The sequence below is a fragment of the Amblyraja radiata genome, chromosome 5 (assembly GCF_010909765.2).
Source record: "Amblyraja radiata isolate CabotCenter1 chromosome 5, sAmbRad1.1.pri, whole genome shotgun sequence".
Classification (NCBI taxonomy): Eukaryota; Metazoa; Chordata; class Chondrichthyes; order Rajiformes; family Rajidae; genus Amblyraja; species Amblyraja radiata.
This window is the reverse complement of record NC_045960.1, coordinates 31592834-31611812: the sequence shown is the minus strand read 5'-3', so window position 1 is coordinate 31611812 and position 18979 is coordinate 31592834. Positions and strand designations below refer to the sequence as shown.

At 39.7% G+C, this 18979-nt stretch overlaps 1 protein-coding gene across 5 annotated transcripts in view; it reads left to right on the top strand.

Annotated features, from left to right (window-relative positions):
- The window catches only part of hbs1l (HBS1 like translational GTPase), a 151362-nt gene that overhangs the window by 17870 nt on the left and 114513 nt on the right, over positions 1-18979 (top strand). For 2 of the 5 annotated variants that reach the window (XM_033020934.1, XM_033020935.1), the window contains exons 3-5: positions 7033-7173; positions 9685-9879; positions 13766-14152. In XM_033020934.1, coding sequence (XP_032876825.1) covers positions 7033-7173; positions 9685-9879; positions 13766-14152 — 723 coding nt within the window. Of the gene's footprint in view, positions 1-7032; positions 7174-9684; positions 9880-13760; positions 14153-18979 lie in introns of those variants that run through there. The other 3 variants (XM_033020936.1, XM_033020938.1, XM_033020937.1) reach the window with 2 other exon arrangements.

Genomic DNA, 18979 nt, shown 5'->3' with positions numbered 1-18979 from the left:
CCAGATGGTTTTAATAATGAATTTTATAAAAAAATTCAGGAGATAACGACCCCTTATTTATTTAATTTATACTCCCATGCTTTTAAAGAAAACAAACTACCTGAAACACTAACAGAATCAACTATTACGCATATTCCAAAAAAAGATAAAGATTTAGAAGATCCGGGCTCGTACAGAGCTATATCACTTTTAAATACAGATCAGAAAATTTTAGCAAAGATTTTAGCAAGAAGATTAAGCAAATATATTAGTAAATTGATAAACCCTGATCAAACGGGGTTTATACCTAAAAGATACTCATTTAATAATCTGAGACGCCTGTTTAATATAATGTACTCGCATAAAGTAGAGGAAGAAGATATATCAATTATTTCTTTGGATGCAGAGAAAGCATTTGATCAGGTAGAGTGGCAATACTTATATAAAGTACTACAAAAATTTAATATGGGAGAGAATGTTATAACATGGGTACAATTATTATATGATAAACCGATGGCAAGAATTTTAACTACTAACATGTTATCTCAAAAATTTCAACTATCAAGGGGTAATAGGCAGGGATGTGCACTATCACCCCTGCTATTTGCTCTTATGATATAACCCCTGGCTGAAAGTATAAGAATTCATCCGAATATTCAGGGCTATAATACCAGGGACTCAAAGAATAAAATCTCATTATATGCAGACGATATACTTTTATATATTACAAAGTCACAAACGAGCATACCAAATTTATTAAACTTAATAGAGGAATTTGGGTCTTTTTCTGGATATAGAATAAACTGGAATAAAAGTGAAATCATGACATTAAAACCTCAAGAACCTACACACTTACTGAAGTTCCCCTTTAAAATCGCAACAGAAAATTTTAAATATTTGGGTATTCAGATTACTAGAAAATATAAAGCATTATTCAATGCTAATTTCATACCTTTATTAAATAAACTTAATACGTTGATTAAATTTTGGAAAACACTTCCCTTATCATTATTAGGTAGAATAAATGCAATAAAAAATGATCTTCCTACCACAATTACTATACCTATTTCAATCTATACCGGTATATATACCAAAATATTTTTTTTTAAAATTAGACTCTAATATTACTAATTATATTTGGGACTATAGATCACATAGAATCACAAAAAAACACTTATGTAAACCAAAAGAGGTCGGGGGACTTTCACTTCTGAATTTTATGTATTATTACTGGGCAGTGCATATTAAGAATATGATTTATTGGTTGGATAATTCTACCCAACAGACAGAATGGATAAAAATGGAGAAGGAGGATTGCCATCCTTGTAATATAGGAACGATCCTCTTCTCCCCAAAAAAACTGAATAACACAATATATAAGAAGAACCCAATTATATATGGTACAATAAGAATTTGGAAACAAATAAAATTATCTTTAAAATTAAGAAATCTATCACTGTTAATGCCAATAGCGAATAACCCTTTATTTAAACCATCTCTTATTGATAAGACATATAACCAATGGGAAAGTCTCGGAATTAGAAGGATCGGGGATATGTACGAAATGGGAAACCTATTATCATTCCAACAATTACAATTAAAATTTAAATTGAAAAACAACCAATATTTTAAATATCTTCAGATTTGCGCTTTCGTGAAAAAATATATACAAGGATATCAAAAAGTAACTCCTGACTTATTGGAAGAAGCAATGAATATTGAAGCTGACTCACAAAAATTAATATCATACATATAATAGTATTCTAAATATAGACCTACCATCGACAGAGGTACTTAGAGAAGAGTGGGAACGGGAACTAATGATAAAAATTACGAAGGTTAAATGGGAAAAATACCTGATATATATTCACAAATGTTCAATTAATGTAAGACATAATCTAATTCAATTTAAAATTGTACATGGATTATATTATTCAAAAACAAGATTGAACAAATTTTATCCAAATATATCTGCCACTTGTGATAAATGTCTAGCCCAAAAGGCAACTATAACACACTCCTTAGTTTCCTGCATAAAACTTTATAGATTTTGGAATTATATTTTTGAAATATTTACAAAATTATTCAAGACAAGAATGGAACCTAATACTGAAACGATTATATTTGGTGTAATGGAAGATGGGAATAAATTGAACACATCTCAAAATCTATTCCTTAACTATGGTTTAATAATAGCAAAAAAATTAATACTTAAATTTTGGAAGGACACATCAATACCAACGCTTAAAATGTGGATTGCAAGTATGTTGGACACCGCTCATCTTGAGGAAATGCGATTCCTCCTAATGGATAAATCAGACCAATTCATAACGAGTTGGTCTCCATTCGTCGTTTTTTTGGAATCATATGGTGCAACACAATTGTAAAAAATAACTGTTTCAGGACTGGACGAGGGTTGGTCAAGATTATAAATAATGATCACCTTTTCTTTTTTATTTTATTTTCTTTTCTCTATTTTCTCTCTCAACTTTCTTCATTTACTCGTTTTCTTTTTTCACACACTATATATTTCACATCTTTCTATCCTTTACTATCTAACTTCTTTTTCTTATTCTAATCTTTTTTCAATGTAACAAAAAAAAAAAAAAAGAAGTTGTACATAAAATGTATTATGAAAATATATATTAGGCACTTTGGTGCCATATGACTGTACTTACTTCTAATAAAATAAAATATATAAAAAAAGAAAAAAAAAAGATACTTCTCGTTTTAGAAGTGCCCTGACTAATCTATCTAACTTCAACATATACTTAAAAGTCTGATCTTGGATGTGTGTGTGTGTTTATTTGTTTGATCACATCTTCTCGAAAAAACGACGCACTAATGGTAACATTTTTACATATTCCGGTAGAGATTTTTCCCTTGGAGTCCGAAATCGCCTTATCTGAAAATTTCTTGCTTTATTTCTCGAGTTATTTCTGAAAATGTTCAAAAATCTGACAAAACTTTGAATTTAAAAACAACTGTCTTTCGCTGATGACGTCAAAATGGGTCTGTATGCCCTTCTTCCTCGCGCTGCGAGTGACGTCACCCCCCCTCCGACCTCTCAATCCTTCCCCCCCCCCCGTTATTCAAGACACTGCCCCCGCTCCAAAAGACGCAGAAAGTACGAGCAAGTCGGGCCCGCCCCGCTCGCCGAGTCCATGTCCCCCTCTCTCTGCCCTCATTGAGGGGACGGGACCGAGCTGTCGAGTCCTCGGGTCGGGTCCACTCTCTGCCCTGCTTCTCTCTGCCCTCCCTCTCTCTGCCCTCCCTCTCTCTGTCCCCCCTCTCTCTGTCCCCCCTCTCTCTGTCCCCCCTCTCTCTGTCCCCCCTCTCTCTGTCCCCCCTCTCTCTGTCCCCCCTCTCTCTGCCCCCCCTCTCTCTGCCCCCCCTCTCTCTGCCCCCATCTCTCTGCCCCCCCTCTCTCCCCCTCTCTCTGCCCCCCTCTCTCTGCCCCCTCCACCATCTCTGCACCCCCCTCTCTCTGCCCCCCTCTCTCTGCCCCCCTCTCCCTGCCCCCCTCTCTCTGCCCCCTCTCTCTGCCCCTCTCTCTCTGCCCCCCTCTCTCTGCCCCCTCTCTCTGCCCCCTCTCCTTCTGCCCCCCCTCCCTCTGCGCCCCCCTCCCTCTGCGCCCCCCTCCCTCTGCGCCCCCCTCCCTCTGCGCCCCCCTCCCTCTGCGCCCCCCTCCCTCTGCCCCCCTCCCTCTGCCCCCCCTCCCTCTGCCCCCCCTCTCTCTGCCCCCCCTCTCTCTGCCCCCCCTCTCTCTGCCCCCCCTCTCTCTGCCCCCCTCTCTCTGCCCCCCTCTCTCTGCCCCCCTCGCTCTGCCCCCCTCTCTCTGCCCCCCCCTCTCTCTGTCCCCTCTCTCTGCCCCCCTCTCTCTGCCCCCCTCTCTCCCCCTCTCTCTGCCCCCCTCTCTCTGCCCCCCTCTCCTTCTGCCCCCCCTCCCTCTGCCCCCCCCTCCCTCTGCGCCCCCCTCCCTCTGCCCCCCCTCCTTCTGCCCCCCCTCCTTCTGCCCCCCCTCTCTCTGCCCCCCCTCTCTCTGCCCCCTCCCCCTCTCTGCCTAACCAATTTCCTAATTTGTTTTCCATTTCATAAGTTTTAATTTAAATGAACACTCGTAAGATGAACTTTAGTAATGCGTTCCAAATTGGCACTATGAATAGCTGAAAATCTTAAGGTGTGAATTTATCCTTTCCTTATTCATAAATCTCCATTAAAGATAATTGTGTACGTAATCAGGATTCATTGTTGGAGACATTGATCTGGGAGAGATCGATGATCCGAATGATTTAGAGGATATTTATGAATAGTCATGTGCCACGTGCCTGATATCGTACTCCAAAAATGGACGTTATATTATGAGCCCTGACAGAAGAAAAGGTTCAGAGATACACTAACAACATTGAGAAAGTGCAATATCCTCACTGACTCTTGGGAATTCCTGGCGCATAGAGTCATACAGGACAAGAGGAGACTTACCATGTCCACGCCACCCAATGTATCTATCTATATTATTCCATTAAAAGTTCATAAGTTATAGGAGCAGAATTGGGCTATTCGGCATTTAAACTACTCCGGCATTCAATCATGGCTGATCTATCTTTCCCTTTCAACCCCATTCTCCTGTCTTCTTTCCATAACCCCTGGTACCCATACTAATCAAGAATCAGTCACTCTGCTTTAAAAAATGACCTCCACGGCTATCTGTGGCAATGATTTCCACAGATTCATCACCCTTTGACTAAATAAATGTCTTCATCTCCTTTCTGAAGGTATGTCTTTATAATCTGAGGCTGTAGACTCTCCCACTAGTGGAAGCATCTTTTCCACATCCACTCTATCCACCCCTTTCATTATTCGGTAAGTTTCAATGAGGGGCCCTCTCATCCTTCTAAACAACAGTGAATACAGGCCCATTATATTATTCCATTAAGGTTGCTGAAAGTGGAGAGGGAGAATTCAGGATAGTATAATGTTAGGAGATGAAGCATTCTGACAGTGTGGAACCAAGGATGGTCCCAGTGGCGCAGCGGTAGAGTTGCTGCCTTACAGCGAATGCAGCGCCGGAGACCCAGGTTCGAACCCGACTACGGATGCTGTCTGTACGTAGTTTGTACGTTCTCCCGTGACCTGCGTGGGTTTTCTCCGAGATCTTTGGTTTCCTCCCACACTCCAAAGACATACAGGTCTGTAGGTTAATTGGCTTGGTAAATGTAAAATTGTCCCCACAGGGTGTAAGATAGAGTTAGTGTGCGGGGACTGCTGGTCAGCGTGGGCTGAAGGGCCTGTTTCCGCACTGTATCTCTAAACAAAACTAAAGTTGACAACGTTTTGGGTTTGCCGCTTATTAACATAGAATATAGAAGAACAGAACCTTTGGCCCACTATGTCTGTACCGAACATCATGCCAAGACCATCACTTACCTACCTACACATAACAATATCCCTCTTATCTGCCTATCCTGATGCCTATCCAAAAGTATTTTAAATGCCACTAGCATATCTGCTTCAACCACCATCCCCAGCAGCATGTTCCAAACTCTCCCCACCTTTGTATGTATAATTAAAAGGAAAACATGCCCACACATCTCCTTTAAACCTTTCCCTTCTCACCTTAAAGCAATTGGAGTCATACAGCATGGAAACAGGCCAACCAACATGTCCCATCTATACGAGTCCCACCTGCCTGCATTTGGACTATATCCTTCGAAGAGGAAGAGGCATATAATTTGGCAAGAGGAAGCAGCAAACCGGAGGACTGGTAGAAATTTAGAACTCCACAGACGAGGACCAAGGGGTTAATAAAGAGGGGGCAAAAAGAGCATGAAAGAAAGCTTGCAGGGCATATAAAAACTGACTAAAAGCTTTAGATATGTAAAAAGGAAAAATTAGCGAAGACAAATGTAGATCCCTTGCAGTCAGAGACAGGTGAATTTATAATAGGGAAATAAGGAAATGGCAGAACAGTTAAATGAGTACTTTGGTTCTGTCTTTACTAAGGAAGACACAAACAATCTCCCAGAAATACTAGGGAACCGAGGATCTAGTGGGAGGGAGGAACTGAAGGGAATTCACATTAGTCAGGAAATGGTGTTTGGTAAACTGTTGGGACTGTGACATCTCCAGTTTGCAGATGACACAAAGCAGGGTGGCAGTGTGAGCTGCGAGGAGAATGCTATGAGGCTGCAGGGTGACTTGGATAGGTTGGGTGAGTGGGCAGAAGCATGGCAGATGCAGTATAATGTGGATAAATGTGAGGTTATCCACTTTGGTAGCAAGAACCGGAAGGCAGATTATCTGAATGGTGTCAGATTAGGAAAAGGGGAGGTGTAACGAGACCTGTACATCAGTTACTGAAAGTAAGCATGCAGATACAGCAGGCAATGAAGAAAGCTAATGGCATGTTGGCCTTCATTGCGAGAGTATTTGAGTTTAGGAGCAAGGAGGTCCTACTGCAGTTGTACAGGCCTGGTGAGACTGCACCTGGAGTATTGTGTGCAATTTTGAAGAAGGACATTATTGCTATTGAGGGAGTGCAGCCTAGGTTTATCAGGTTAATTCCTGGGATGGTGGGACTGACATATGATGAAAGAATGGGTCGACTAGGCTTGTACTCACTGGAATTTATTTGGATGAGAGGGGATCTCATAGAAACATAAAATTCCTAAATGATTGGACAGGCTAGATACAGGATGTTTTCAAGAGAGAGTTAGATTTAACGCTTAGGGCAAAAGGAATTTAGCTCTTGGGGCTAATGGAATCAAGGGATATGGGGAAAAAGCAGGAACGGGTACAGATTTTAGATGATCAGCCATGATCATATTGAATAGCGATGCTGGCTCGAAGTGCCGAATGGCCTTCTCCTGCACCTATTTTTCTGTTTCTGAACCTATCTTATCCATGTACCTATCTAAATGTTTCTTGGACGTTGCGATAGTACCTGCAAATGTTTTTAGCAACCATAGAATTATAATCATTTGTATAAAAGTTATAAATTCACTTTTGCTATATTATTGAAAACTATGCTTTTGCATCTATTTTAAATTGCAGCTGCGCAGTTCATTTACAAAAGAGATGACTACAACAACAGAGCCTTTGCAAAGGAGCCTCTGGAAGAAGGTGTAGAGTGTCTAGAAGAAACGATTGAAGAGTCTTCCCACAATAACCAGCCTACAAGCACAGTTGACCAAGGTACATTAAATAGATTTTAAATGTGTTTTTAATATTTCAAATATGAATACTATGTTGTACTTTTAAACATCAAGTTAAGTAAATAAATGAAAATAAAAATGCCATAAGTCTTAGTAATGATACCAAATTGAATATGTGCATTCAACTAAGTTGAAAGCATGGAATAATCTCCACCCTACTATAGTTACCCAACCAGATGCAACTAAATTTAAAGTAGCTCTTTCTTCCCAATAACCCTTTCTGGCTTAAGTCCTCCCTCCACCACCTCCAGTTTAAATTCCATTTGGAATATTTTGGAGGACTTTACACTCTTATTGGGGGATTGGTGTGCTGATAATCTTTAGTGGGGGCTCAGATTCTCATTATATCTGAATTTTATTCTAACTCGTGCATGCATTTTGGCTAGCCACAAGAAAGGAATAGTAGTGGTAAAGAAGAAGGACTATGAGCTCCTGGAGTATACAATACATTCTAGTCCTTCTTCCATTATTTGCGTGGAAACTGGCCCTTCGGCCCAACTTGCCCACACCCAGCTGCACTAGTCCCATCTGCCCACATTTGGCCCATTTCCCTCCAAACCTGTCCTATTCATGTAACCGTCCAACTGTTTCTTAAATGTTGGGATATGCCCTGCCTTAACTACCTCCTCTGGCAGCTTGTTCCATACACCCACCACTCTTTGTGTGAAAATGTGACCCCTCAGATTCTTATTTCAATCTTTTCCCCTTCACCTTAATCCTCTGTCCTCTGGTCCTCGATTCACCTACTCTTGGCACAATACTCTGTGCATCTATCCGATCGATTTCTCTCATGATTGTATACGCCTTTATAAGATCACCCCTCATCCTCTTGCGCTCGAAGGAATAGAGTCCCAGCCTACTCAACCTCTCCCTATAGCTAGGACCCTCTAGTCCTGGCAACATCCCCATAAATCTTCTGTGAACCCCTTACCAACTTGACAACATTTCTATAACATGGTGCGCCGAACTGAACACAATATTTTAAATGCGGCCTCACCAACGTCTTCAGATTCAGATTCAAACTTTATTGTCATTGTGCAGTGTACAGTACAGAGACAACGAAATGCAGTTAGCATCTCCGTAGAAGCGACATAGAATATGAGCAATAAATAAATATATTTACGTGCATTCAGTCATAGTAGTGCAATTATTTTTTTCCTGGTGGAAGGAGTGTCCGGGGGGGGGGGTGCTTGGCAATCATCGAGGTACAGTGTTGAGTAATGTAACAGCCGCAGGGAAGAAGCTGTTCCTGGACCTGCTGGTCAGGCAACGGAGAGACTTGTAGCGCCTCCCGGATGGTAGGAGGGTAAACAGACTGTGGTTGGGGTGAGAGCAGTCCTTGAAGATGCTGAGCGCCCTTCGCAGACAACGCTTGCTTTGGACAGACTCAATGGAGGGGAGTGAGGAACCGGGGATGCATTGGGCAATTTTCACCACTCTCTGCAGTGCTTTCTGGTCGGAGACAGAGCAGTTGCCACACCATACTGTGATACAGTTGGTAAGGATGCTCTCGATGGTGCAGCGGTAGAAGTTCACCAGAATCTGAGGAGACAGATGGACCTTCTTTAGTCTCCTCAGGAAGAAGAGACGCTGGTGAGCCTTCTTGACCAGAGTTGAGGTATTGTAGGTCCAAGAGAGGTCATCGGAGATGTTGACCCCCAGGAACCTGAAGCTGGAAACACGTTCCATCTCCGTCCCGTTAATGTGGATGGGGGTGTGCGTGCCGCCCCTAGACTTTCTGAAGTCTACAATGAGCTCCTTGGTCTTCTTCGAGTTAAGGCCCAAGTTGTTGTCAGCGCACCATGCTGCTAGGAGCTGGACCTCCTCCCTATAGGCTGACTCATCGTTGTTGCTGATGAGCCCAATCGCAGTTGTATCATCTGCATACTTGATGATGGTGTTAGTACCATGTGCAGGTCACGGGGAGAATGTACAAACTCCGTACAGACAGCACCCGTAGTCTGGATCGAACCCGGGTCTCCGGCGCTGCATTCACTATAAGGCAGCAACTCTACCGCTGCACCACCGTGCCGCCATTGAATTGCATTGAATTTTCCACTCCCTTGTCTCAGCTCTCCTTATGATTCCCCTTTGGTCCCCCCATCTTTGTTTTCCCACATCCCATCCTCCATCACCCTTTTTTGTTTCCTCTCTCCCCAACTCCCCCCCCCCCCCTCCCTCCCCACCTTCCCCCATGCCCAGGTTCCATCCATGCACTACCCAGTCACACACTTGGGCTCCTGTACTACCTTCCCCATTGTGGGAGCAAGATGAGAACATGGTCAAGGTGGTGCAGATATTTGTTATCAGTTGCTGTCTTGAGCCAGTGCTTTCCGTAGATCCATTTGGTGGGTAGGTCAATACCCATGATAGAACAGACAATGTCCACCACCAATACATTTTTACTCACTTTTGTATCGAGATGTTCACTTTGCATTATTCTGAAGAAATCCGAACCAGAAACTTTTCTGAACACACTTCTATATTTCAGTTCGTTTGTATGCCTGCCTGGATAAAATGCGCGAAGTTTTGGGAGAATCTGTATTGGAGCAAATAATGGTGGATGCTGTGCTGAAATGTCAGTACGATGCGTGTAAAGCCCTTGACCTTGTACTTTCTGAGGAATGCAAGCCAACCCCAGAAATAAAGAACCAAGTTGCAGCCCCTTCAAAGAAATCCACAGAAGGTATGTGAAATATTGGGTTATTTTAGTTTGTGATTTTTTTAATGAAGTGCCTTACTGACTTAAATTAGTAAAGTACTAAATCGTATCATTAAGTTGTATACCGTGTGATGAAGAATGAAACTGAACTTATTTCAATATGAATATTGTTATCACAGTTAGTGTTATTTCAATGTAAGATTGTGCCAATGCATGCTATATGCAAGTGCATAAAATAGGGAATTAATCATTCCAATTATTTTTGCTCAAATTTCAATTGATTAGATGATTATGATAATGAGCATAGTCGAAGGTAGAGTTTTTGTTACCTAAATCCATACTTTAGCTAAATGTTTTGAATTTTGTTTTGTGGCTCCTTAATGGCAAAGGAGTGTGTTTATACTCTTGAGACTGAAGTGCCATGAATTGGGATCAATTGATGAGATTCAGATTCAGATTCAACTTTAATTGTCATTGTCAGTGTACAGTACAGAGACAACGAAATGAGAAGGGACGTGTAACAGAATGCATGTGTAATAAAGGCAACATTTGAATTTATCAGTCATACAGCATGGAAACAGGCCCTTTGACCCAACTCGTCTGTGGCGACCAAGATGCCCCATCTAAGCAAGTCCTGTTTTGCCCATATATCCCTATAAAAGTTTCCTACGATGACCTCTCAAAGTGTATTTTTAATGCTGTTATAGTATCTGCCTCAACTACCTCCTCTGGCAGCTTGTTCCATATACCCATCACCCTCTGAGAGAAAAAGTTGTTCCTCGGGTTTTAATTAAATATTTCCCCTCTCACCTTAAACTTGGTTGCACTTGGGACTTTGGACTTTATTTTGTTTTGTACCATATTGTTTTTTATTTATTTATTTAACTTTATTTTGTTTCTTTATTATCCACTGAGTACTATGTTTACAAACCTGTTGTGCTGTTGCAAGTAAGAATTTAATTGTTCTATTTTGGTACATATGACAATTAAACACTCTTGACTTGAACTCTTTCTTGCTTAATGATATCCTTCCTACAGCAGGCTGACCAAAATTGAACACATTAATCCAAATGCAACCTCACAAACGTCTTATACCACTGTAACATGATGTCCCAACTTATTTGCTCAATACCATGACTGATGAAAGCCAATATACCAAAAGCCGCATTTACCACCCTATGTGACATCCCGTTTGAGGAATTATGTATCTGTACTCTTTGATCCGCTCTACAACACTCCCCAAGACCCTACCGTTCAACGTGAAGGTCCTGCCCTGTTTTGACTTCCTAAAATGCAACACTTCGCACTCATCTGCAATAAATCCATTAGCCATTCTTCAGCCCACTTGCCCAGCTGATCAAGACCCTGCTGTAAATTTTGATAAACCATCATCACTGTCTAAGATATCACCTAATTGCTTTGAACTCTCACCATCACACTTTTATAAGCATCCCACTATCCCCCTAAACTTATCCATAACTATTTTAAAGCTAATAGAACTGTAGACTTTTACCAACTGCTTTGATATCTTTTAATTTATGCCATTCTTTTTCTTTTAAGGAATTTCTTTAGGCTCAGTACAACTGCGAGTGCATTGATTTTTTTTTGCTTTGGCATAATCATGATTAAAAACCTCACTAATCATCATTAATCAATTTCCAAGATGTTTGCAGATTTACTGAATAAAAACTTGATAGTAATTATTTGTAACTATATTTGCAATCAAACATATATTTTCCGCTATTGTTTGTAGTGCAACAATATTATTCAGTTCTCAGTATTAGCCATCAGTTTCTGACATTTTCCAGGTGTTTCATTATGTCAATGTTGCCATTGGGCATCAATTAGCTTTTAGAGAGAGATTTGCAGGCTAATATGCAAAACTTTGTGTCAGAGCACAAGTGTGTTATCAAATCATCAATATTAACACCACACTTCAAAACCCTCACAGATACTTTAAAGATGGCACCACCAACATGACATCAAACAATTTTCTTAGTTGGACCTTGTTTTGGAAATATTTGTTCTATTTGAAAACTTTGGCACTTACACCATTAGTAGTTTTCCAAAAGTTCCCAGTTCTAGAGATCTAGAACATAAGTCTTGACAAGCTTGCAAGTTGCAATCTTGAAATGTAATGACAAAAGTGAAATAAATATTTCCAGTTTCTATTGAATGATAGTGGGAGCGAAGGTGATGACTTGTCATAGCTCGTTTAATCTAAATAAATGGGTGGACAATAAAGCAGTTAACTTTTAAGATTGATGAAAGATCATTCATTGACTTAACTTTACAATTTTGGCAGATGATGTCTGACATGAATTTACAGCATTTTTTAATTTACATTGGGCACATGAACTTGGATTCTGAGTAGCACATTGTTAGATTTGCAATGAGCAGAAATTCATTGAAATGTTGTCATGTCATTTTCTGTAGCATACTTCAAATTTTCACTACATTTAAGAGACCAGGGCCTCATGTTGCACTTTTTAATTAACTCCGAATACAGATTAGTATAAAAATGAAGCAGTGGAGTGTTGCTTTACAGTTGAATCATTTCATTGTATCATGTATGTCATAAAGATCGACTTTTATGTATTAGATGGTTGTTCATGATTTTTGTGTGTAAAACCATTACAAGGCTTTTATACTTGGGCAGTTACTGAGAGTAAGCCTGCATGTGTTTTCTGCTATAGGCATCCAAACCATTAAAATAGTTGTCTTGAGTTTTTGCTTTTCCTTTGTTGAAGGCAGCTGCCTGTTATGAGAACTTTGGTTGTTCTGCATTTGGTAGATATTATTAACTGGGGACTAGGTAGTTAAAATTATTAAGTATTCATTGCTTATATTGATAGGTTGTAAATAATTTTTACGAAGGCTCCAGTCATTGAGGCATTGGTCAATAGAATAAGAAATAAGATGCCACTGTGCATTCACCTGCTTTACTTCAGCACTTTGTTTTTCCTTTCTGGGTAGTTCTGTTCCTTAGTAATCAAGTTTTATTCCTTATTTTGTATATTTGCCTGGAGGGTGGGATGAAGCGGGGATGTTAGCTTCATATTAGAACATTAGATAACACCAGTATTACCAGTGCCCAAGAAGAGTAAGGTGACATGCCTCAATGAATACTGACGGGTGGCACTAACATCTGTGGTAATTAAATGCTCTGAGAGATTGGTTATGGTGTATATCAACTACCTTAGCAAGAACCTGGACCCACTACAATTTACGTATTGCCACAGTAGATCAACGGGTGATTCGATCTCACTGGCTCTTCATTCTGCACTGGACCTCATGGATAATATAAACACATTCGTCAGGCTGTTGTTCATCGACTACAGCTTGGCATTCAATGTCATCATTCCATCCAAACTTGTTACCAAGATCAGGGAACTGGGTCTCTGCACACCTCTTTGTAACTGGATCATTGATTTCCTCATCAACAGAACACAATCGATATGAATTGGCAACAACACTTCCTCCACGATAACCATCAGCACCTCAAGGTTGTGTGCTCAGTCGCCTGCTGTACTCTCTCTAGCCTACTGTGGTAGGTTCTCAGCTCATTTGAGAGAGCAACTGTTTGGAGATTTAAAGATCAGGCAACTGTTAACAAAACAAATCTAGTGATTAATTGATTTTAAATTGGGGTGAAGTTGGTATTTCCATTAAAAATTTTGAGAAATATTCCATAATATTTAACTAAGTTATATGTGATAACAGAATGTTTTATATTTAATTGGATTTTAGACTTTTTTAAATACTAGATTAATAACAAATGCCTTTTCCTTTTGCTTCCCTTGTGGCTCCATCTTCTTCCAATCTGATGAAATTGGAAATTGCCATTGGGCTTCTGAATTCCTATTGGGTTTCTTGTCCATCTGACCATTTCTGGCTATCGTAAGGTAAGGAGACCTATTTCACTCATCAAAATTAGTAGCTCAGAAACATTCAGATTCATGTTTACCAATGACATTATTAGATGATACTGATAATTCTTCAACGTTTGTTACTGATAATTCTTCAACTTTTGACTTGAGTATTCTACTATCGACTCAGTCTGAGCCAAGTTATACGTCTGCTCCCATGATTGCTTGCGAATCTATTAATAATGAAAGTGCAAATGAGGGTGAGGAAACCCGAACACAGAACATTTCATTATTGGAAATGATCAAAAAATCCCCAAATGTGTTGCAGACACATACAAGGGCACAAAATGGCCCATTTGCTGACCAGACTACAATAAATTCACACCAAAGGGGTATTAATCTTGCAGACCTGATTAAAGATTGTGAAGGTAATAACAAACAAAATTTGAGTCCAACTATTTTACCTGTAATGCCTAATGTGATGAACTCTGTTAAGCCTGTCACAGACATTGCACAGTTGTCTTTTTTGGCACAAAGTAAGACTGAAGGAATCTTGCAACCTTCCCTCACAGAATTGCCTTTTAAAATAGTGGATCCAAATTATAGCCAATCTAGCTATTTAACTTTGTCATCAGAAAACCTTGGCAATCTACCATCTTCACTTGAGTGTTTGCATCTAGCTGAACAGCTAAACCAGAAGAAAAGTAATGATCTTCATGATACACTTGATACAATAGATCAAAGCAGTCTGAAAGGTGTAGTAGAAAAGCATAAAAGCTTGTCCTTTCATCCATTTGGAAGTCCTTCACTAGCAGATCTCATCGAAGAACATAAAAAAAGTAGTTCAAGCATTTCTAATTCTCCCTCGGTTCCTCATTGTAGCTCAACGGACAGTGTAATATTACCATTAGGGTCTTTATCATTAGCACAGTTAGCCGGTGAAAGTCAAAATAAAACTGCTGGGCCTTTGTCATCTTTAATAAAATCGAAACCTTTGAATACTTCTGAATTGGGAAATATGTCACTCTTTGATTTAACAGAAAATATTCAACAGGTATCTGAAAATTCAAAAACACAATGTGTTCATTTTAGCTCATGTAAAAGTCAGCAATCTAAAGGAAAAACTATTGGGCAGCAATCTACTGATTCAAAGGGGATCGTCAAAAAGAAATCCTTGAAAACTACACTTATTGAAAACTCTACACTCCAAAGTAAAAAAACAGCAAATTTGTATAAAGCATTCAATGGGAATGTGAGCATTCGTAATCGTAAACCTTCAAAGAGGACAAGGACCACTTCATGGACAAAACGTTGTTGTGCTGAGCCATCTTGGTTTGCTCTTGCTATGTGTTTTCAGAATCCTATGAGGAAAAATAAAAATTCATTGCTTATTCATAAATCATTTTTATATAGCAGACAAGTTCCAGAAAGAATAGGAAAAGATCAGGATACTTTATTAGAAATACAACCATTTGACTTCAGTACACCTTCTCCAGATGATATTGTAAAGGCCAGTCAGAAAAAATCTTTCATTAGAGAATAGGATCAGCATAACGCTGCCTCACTTTGTATTGATATTGAATTGTGAACTGAGTCATCAGAAGGAAAGATTTGAGCATCAAATGATTACTTTTGATTCACAAATATTGGCCATATTTCAGGATGTTAATACAGATTGAATAAATTTTCCACTGTAGAACATTGGATGTTATTGGAAAATCTTCCGAATAGTGAATTCAACCAGTAGTCATTGCCTGTACACAGTGTTGAACGTTACCTCAAAAGCTAACAAAGTTTTAAAGTAAAGCTTTGTTCTTCTGAAAATATGGTTACATTTCTCAAGACCAATCTTTATGAAGCTTAAAAAGTTTGTTTTTATTTTTCTAACATTCTTGGGCATATATTACAGAAGTGCAGTTTCTATGTATTTTTAATCTTTGTATATGTTCAGTTTTTTATTGTAATAGCAAAAAAGTTTCCCAATTTTCAATAATTTATTTGGTTTAAACTGGCAATAATAAGAAAAGATAGACTATTATTGCAGAAAGTTATTTGTAGTTGCTTTTTGTATCAAGAACACTGCATCAGACTTTAATTGAGCTATTTATTTATTTAATATTTTTAAACTAAGTAAATAAAACCAGCCAGAAGAGTGCAGCTTATGGCATTTTTGGTGATGATAGTGAAGGGATGAACTGGTTGTGTTTTTCTGTACTTTTCCTATTTAAATAGGATTTTTCCTATTTATATTACAGCTGATGACCACGCAAACATATTTTCACTGACAGTATTTTCTATGCAAGTCTAGAGTGGTTATTTTTAAGATCATCACTTAAATTTGTGGCAATTACTGTCAGACTTTCAATTCTAAGATGACTGTCACATTGTCATACATCTTGTGCTCAGTTTGAGATCATATTAAATATTTCGTTTTATATCGGTGCCATTTGAGCCTGTAAAGAAAATGCTGGTATATGTACTATGCATGTCCTAGCTTATACCATTAAAGAGAGATGAATCTACTTATTAGTAACAGTGATCTAGCCTTCTCCTGTTTCTCTCCAGTCAATTCTTAAGATGTAATTATGGGTGAAGTAGATTGAGCTCTTAAATGTATGATTTCCTCCTGTAATGCTGTGTTTACTGCCACTTTTCGTATGCCATATGTCATTCCACTGCTTAAAATTCTCATTGGACCTAATGTATTTGAACCTGAAAGTTATTCCAAACCTGAGATTTTAAGCTTCAACTCTTTTTCCTGCTGTTGATCTGAGCATATGTTATGCTTCAGTCTTAATGTATTGACAAAAGGAATGACTTTTGATGAAAATTGGAAAACTAAGAAATAAATATTCATAGAACAATATTTTTAAATACATGCACATTTGAAAAGATTTATTTCACTTGCTAGTATGTGTATATGTATATATTGTGCATTTATAAATGTTAAATGAGTAAATTCAGATGGTGATCTTTTTCTTCTTTGCATTTTGAAATATTTTAATTCTAGTGCAATTGCAATCAGCCTTTTTAATTCTGGATTGAATGAATAAATTCAATTTAAAAGAGAACCAGCATTTGTGTGGGAATAACGATGAGGCTAACAGTAGTTATTGTTTTATCTGGTGTGTGTGTGTGCGTGTGTGTGAGGGGGGGATTCAAGAATCAAGCCATATTCGTACAAATAAAGCGCTGCTGAGTTGCCAACAGGTACTCCAAGCAGACACCTCATCAATTGGATGTAGAAGAAATCTGTATAAATCTGTGGTACATAGCAAACGTAGAATGAGTGCATGTTCAAGAAGGCTGGAAAATCGAAGGTAGACAAAAATGCTGGAGAAACTCAGCGGGTGCGGCAGCATCTATGGAGCGAAGGAAATAGACAATGTTTCGGGCCGAAAACCTTCTTCAGACTCTTCTTCAGAATTCAGATTCAGAATGAGCGCATCCGTGTAAATGATTTTTAAATTGTAAAAACAATTACAACTTTCTGGTCCTGAAACTTTAACCATGCAAGTAGAAAGCCTTGTTTCTTGAGAACGTAGTATTGGAGATTTAACAAACCTTTCTGTCAATTTGTTTCATTTTTCTTTTTGACTTCTTGTTTTACTGATCTTTATTTCTCTTTTCATTATATGATTTATGTCTGGTTTATAATTAGTTTGGAGTGTCAGTGTTTATGATTAGTTTGGACAGTAAATTTCCTGCTAAATGCATATGCCACTGGCCCCCTGTAGATAGTGTTGTACCGGATTAGTGAATCAGTGCTTGCAAGAATGAGAAAACACTTAAATAACTGTCAGTGTGATTTATCTTGTATCTACTCTTCTAATACCAAGCTATTGTTGTTTGGGGATTTTGGGGATGAAATTCCTCCTCCGTTGTATGAGCTATACGTCGATTGCCATAACGAGATGTGCCTTTTGCTCCGCTTCTCAAATTCACTTCCTTTGGCTTCAGTGGAACTGAAATTTGTTGGCTGAATTCAATGCACAGCTGTTACTATATTTCACATTTACCATCAATTACTAATTTTTTAGTTTCAACTATTAGTTAACTAAGAAATTTTTTTTTTTTTAAAAGCGACTTTGTATGAGATCAAGGACTTGCGTATATGTAATACACTACCAGGTACAATGAATCATTTCAGGAAGGCAACCACCAACTCCACCTCAATGAGAATAATTGCCAACCCCCAGTTACCCACATCTCAGATAAATAAATCTCAAAATGCATACCTAACAGATTATGTGTATCTCAACATTAGTCTGTATAAAGATTTTGTAGATTGGTTTATTTCCAAGCTGTTTCTAAAATAAAGAAAAACAGGTGCCCTATATCACTAGCACAGCATAAATCAACGTTGTTAAGCTTCTAATGCAGGGGCCTCGAAACTTTTCAGCATGAGGGCCACATTAAATATCTGGCGCATTTTTGCAGGCCGTAGGAATAAATAAAGAGATCACACGCACACGCTCACTCACAGACACACACACAGACACACACACACGCACACACGCACACACACACACACGCACACACACACACACACACTGACACACACACACACACACACACACACACACACACAGACACACACTGACACACACACAGACGCACACAGTGACATACACACACACACACACACGTGGACTCCCACATACCAAAACAGACACAGAGCCGCACACCGACACCAACACAGACACACAAACACAGATTCACACACAGACTCACACAGATTCACACATACAGCCTCTCTCACACTTTATCTCTCTCTCCCTCTCATACACACACACACATGCACTTTGATCACCCCTCAGGCATATTAACAGACCCACGCATGCATAATGCTCACCCATCGGGCACACACTCACAGAGCCAGCTACCGATCCGCTGATCTCCGCAGGGCTGGCGAGAGAGAGGGAGGGAGGGAGAGAGAGAGAGGGGGGGAACGACAGAGATGGGGTGAGAGAGTGGGGAGGAGAGAGATATAGAGGAGGGGAGGGCAGGGGAGGATTCCCCTGGCCGCACCAGCACGCGTCGGCAGAGACCCGGTCAAAGGGTCCAGGTCAGTGTGTCGCCCCGGAGCGGGAGCTGTTCACGGGTCACCCTCATGGGGGGGGAGACCGCTACACGCCAACTAGCTCACCCCCCTCCCCCTTGCTCCACTCCCCACCCCATGCTACCACCTCGCACAACTTGCCTTTGCAACACAGGAGCAGCAGCACGGTGGTGCAGCAGTAGAGTCGCTGCCT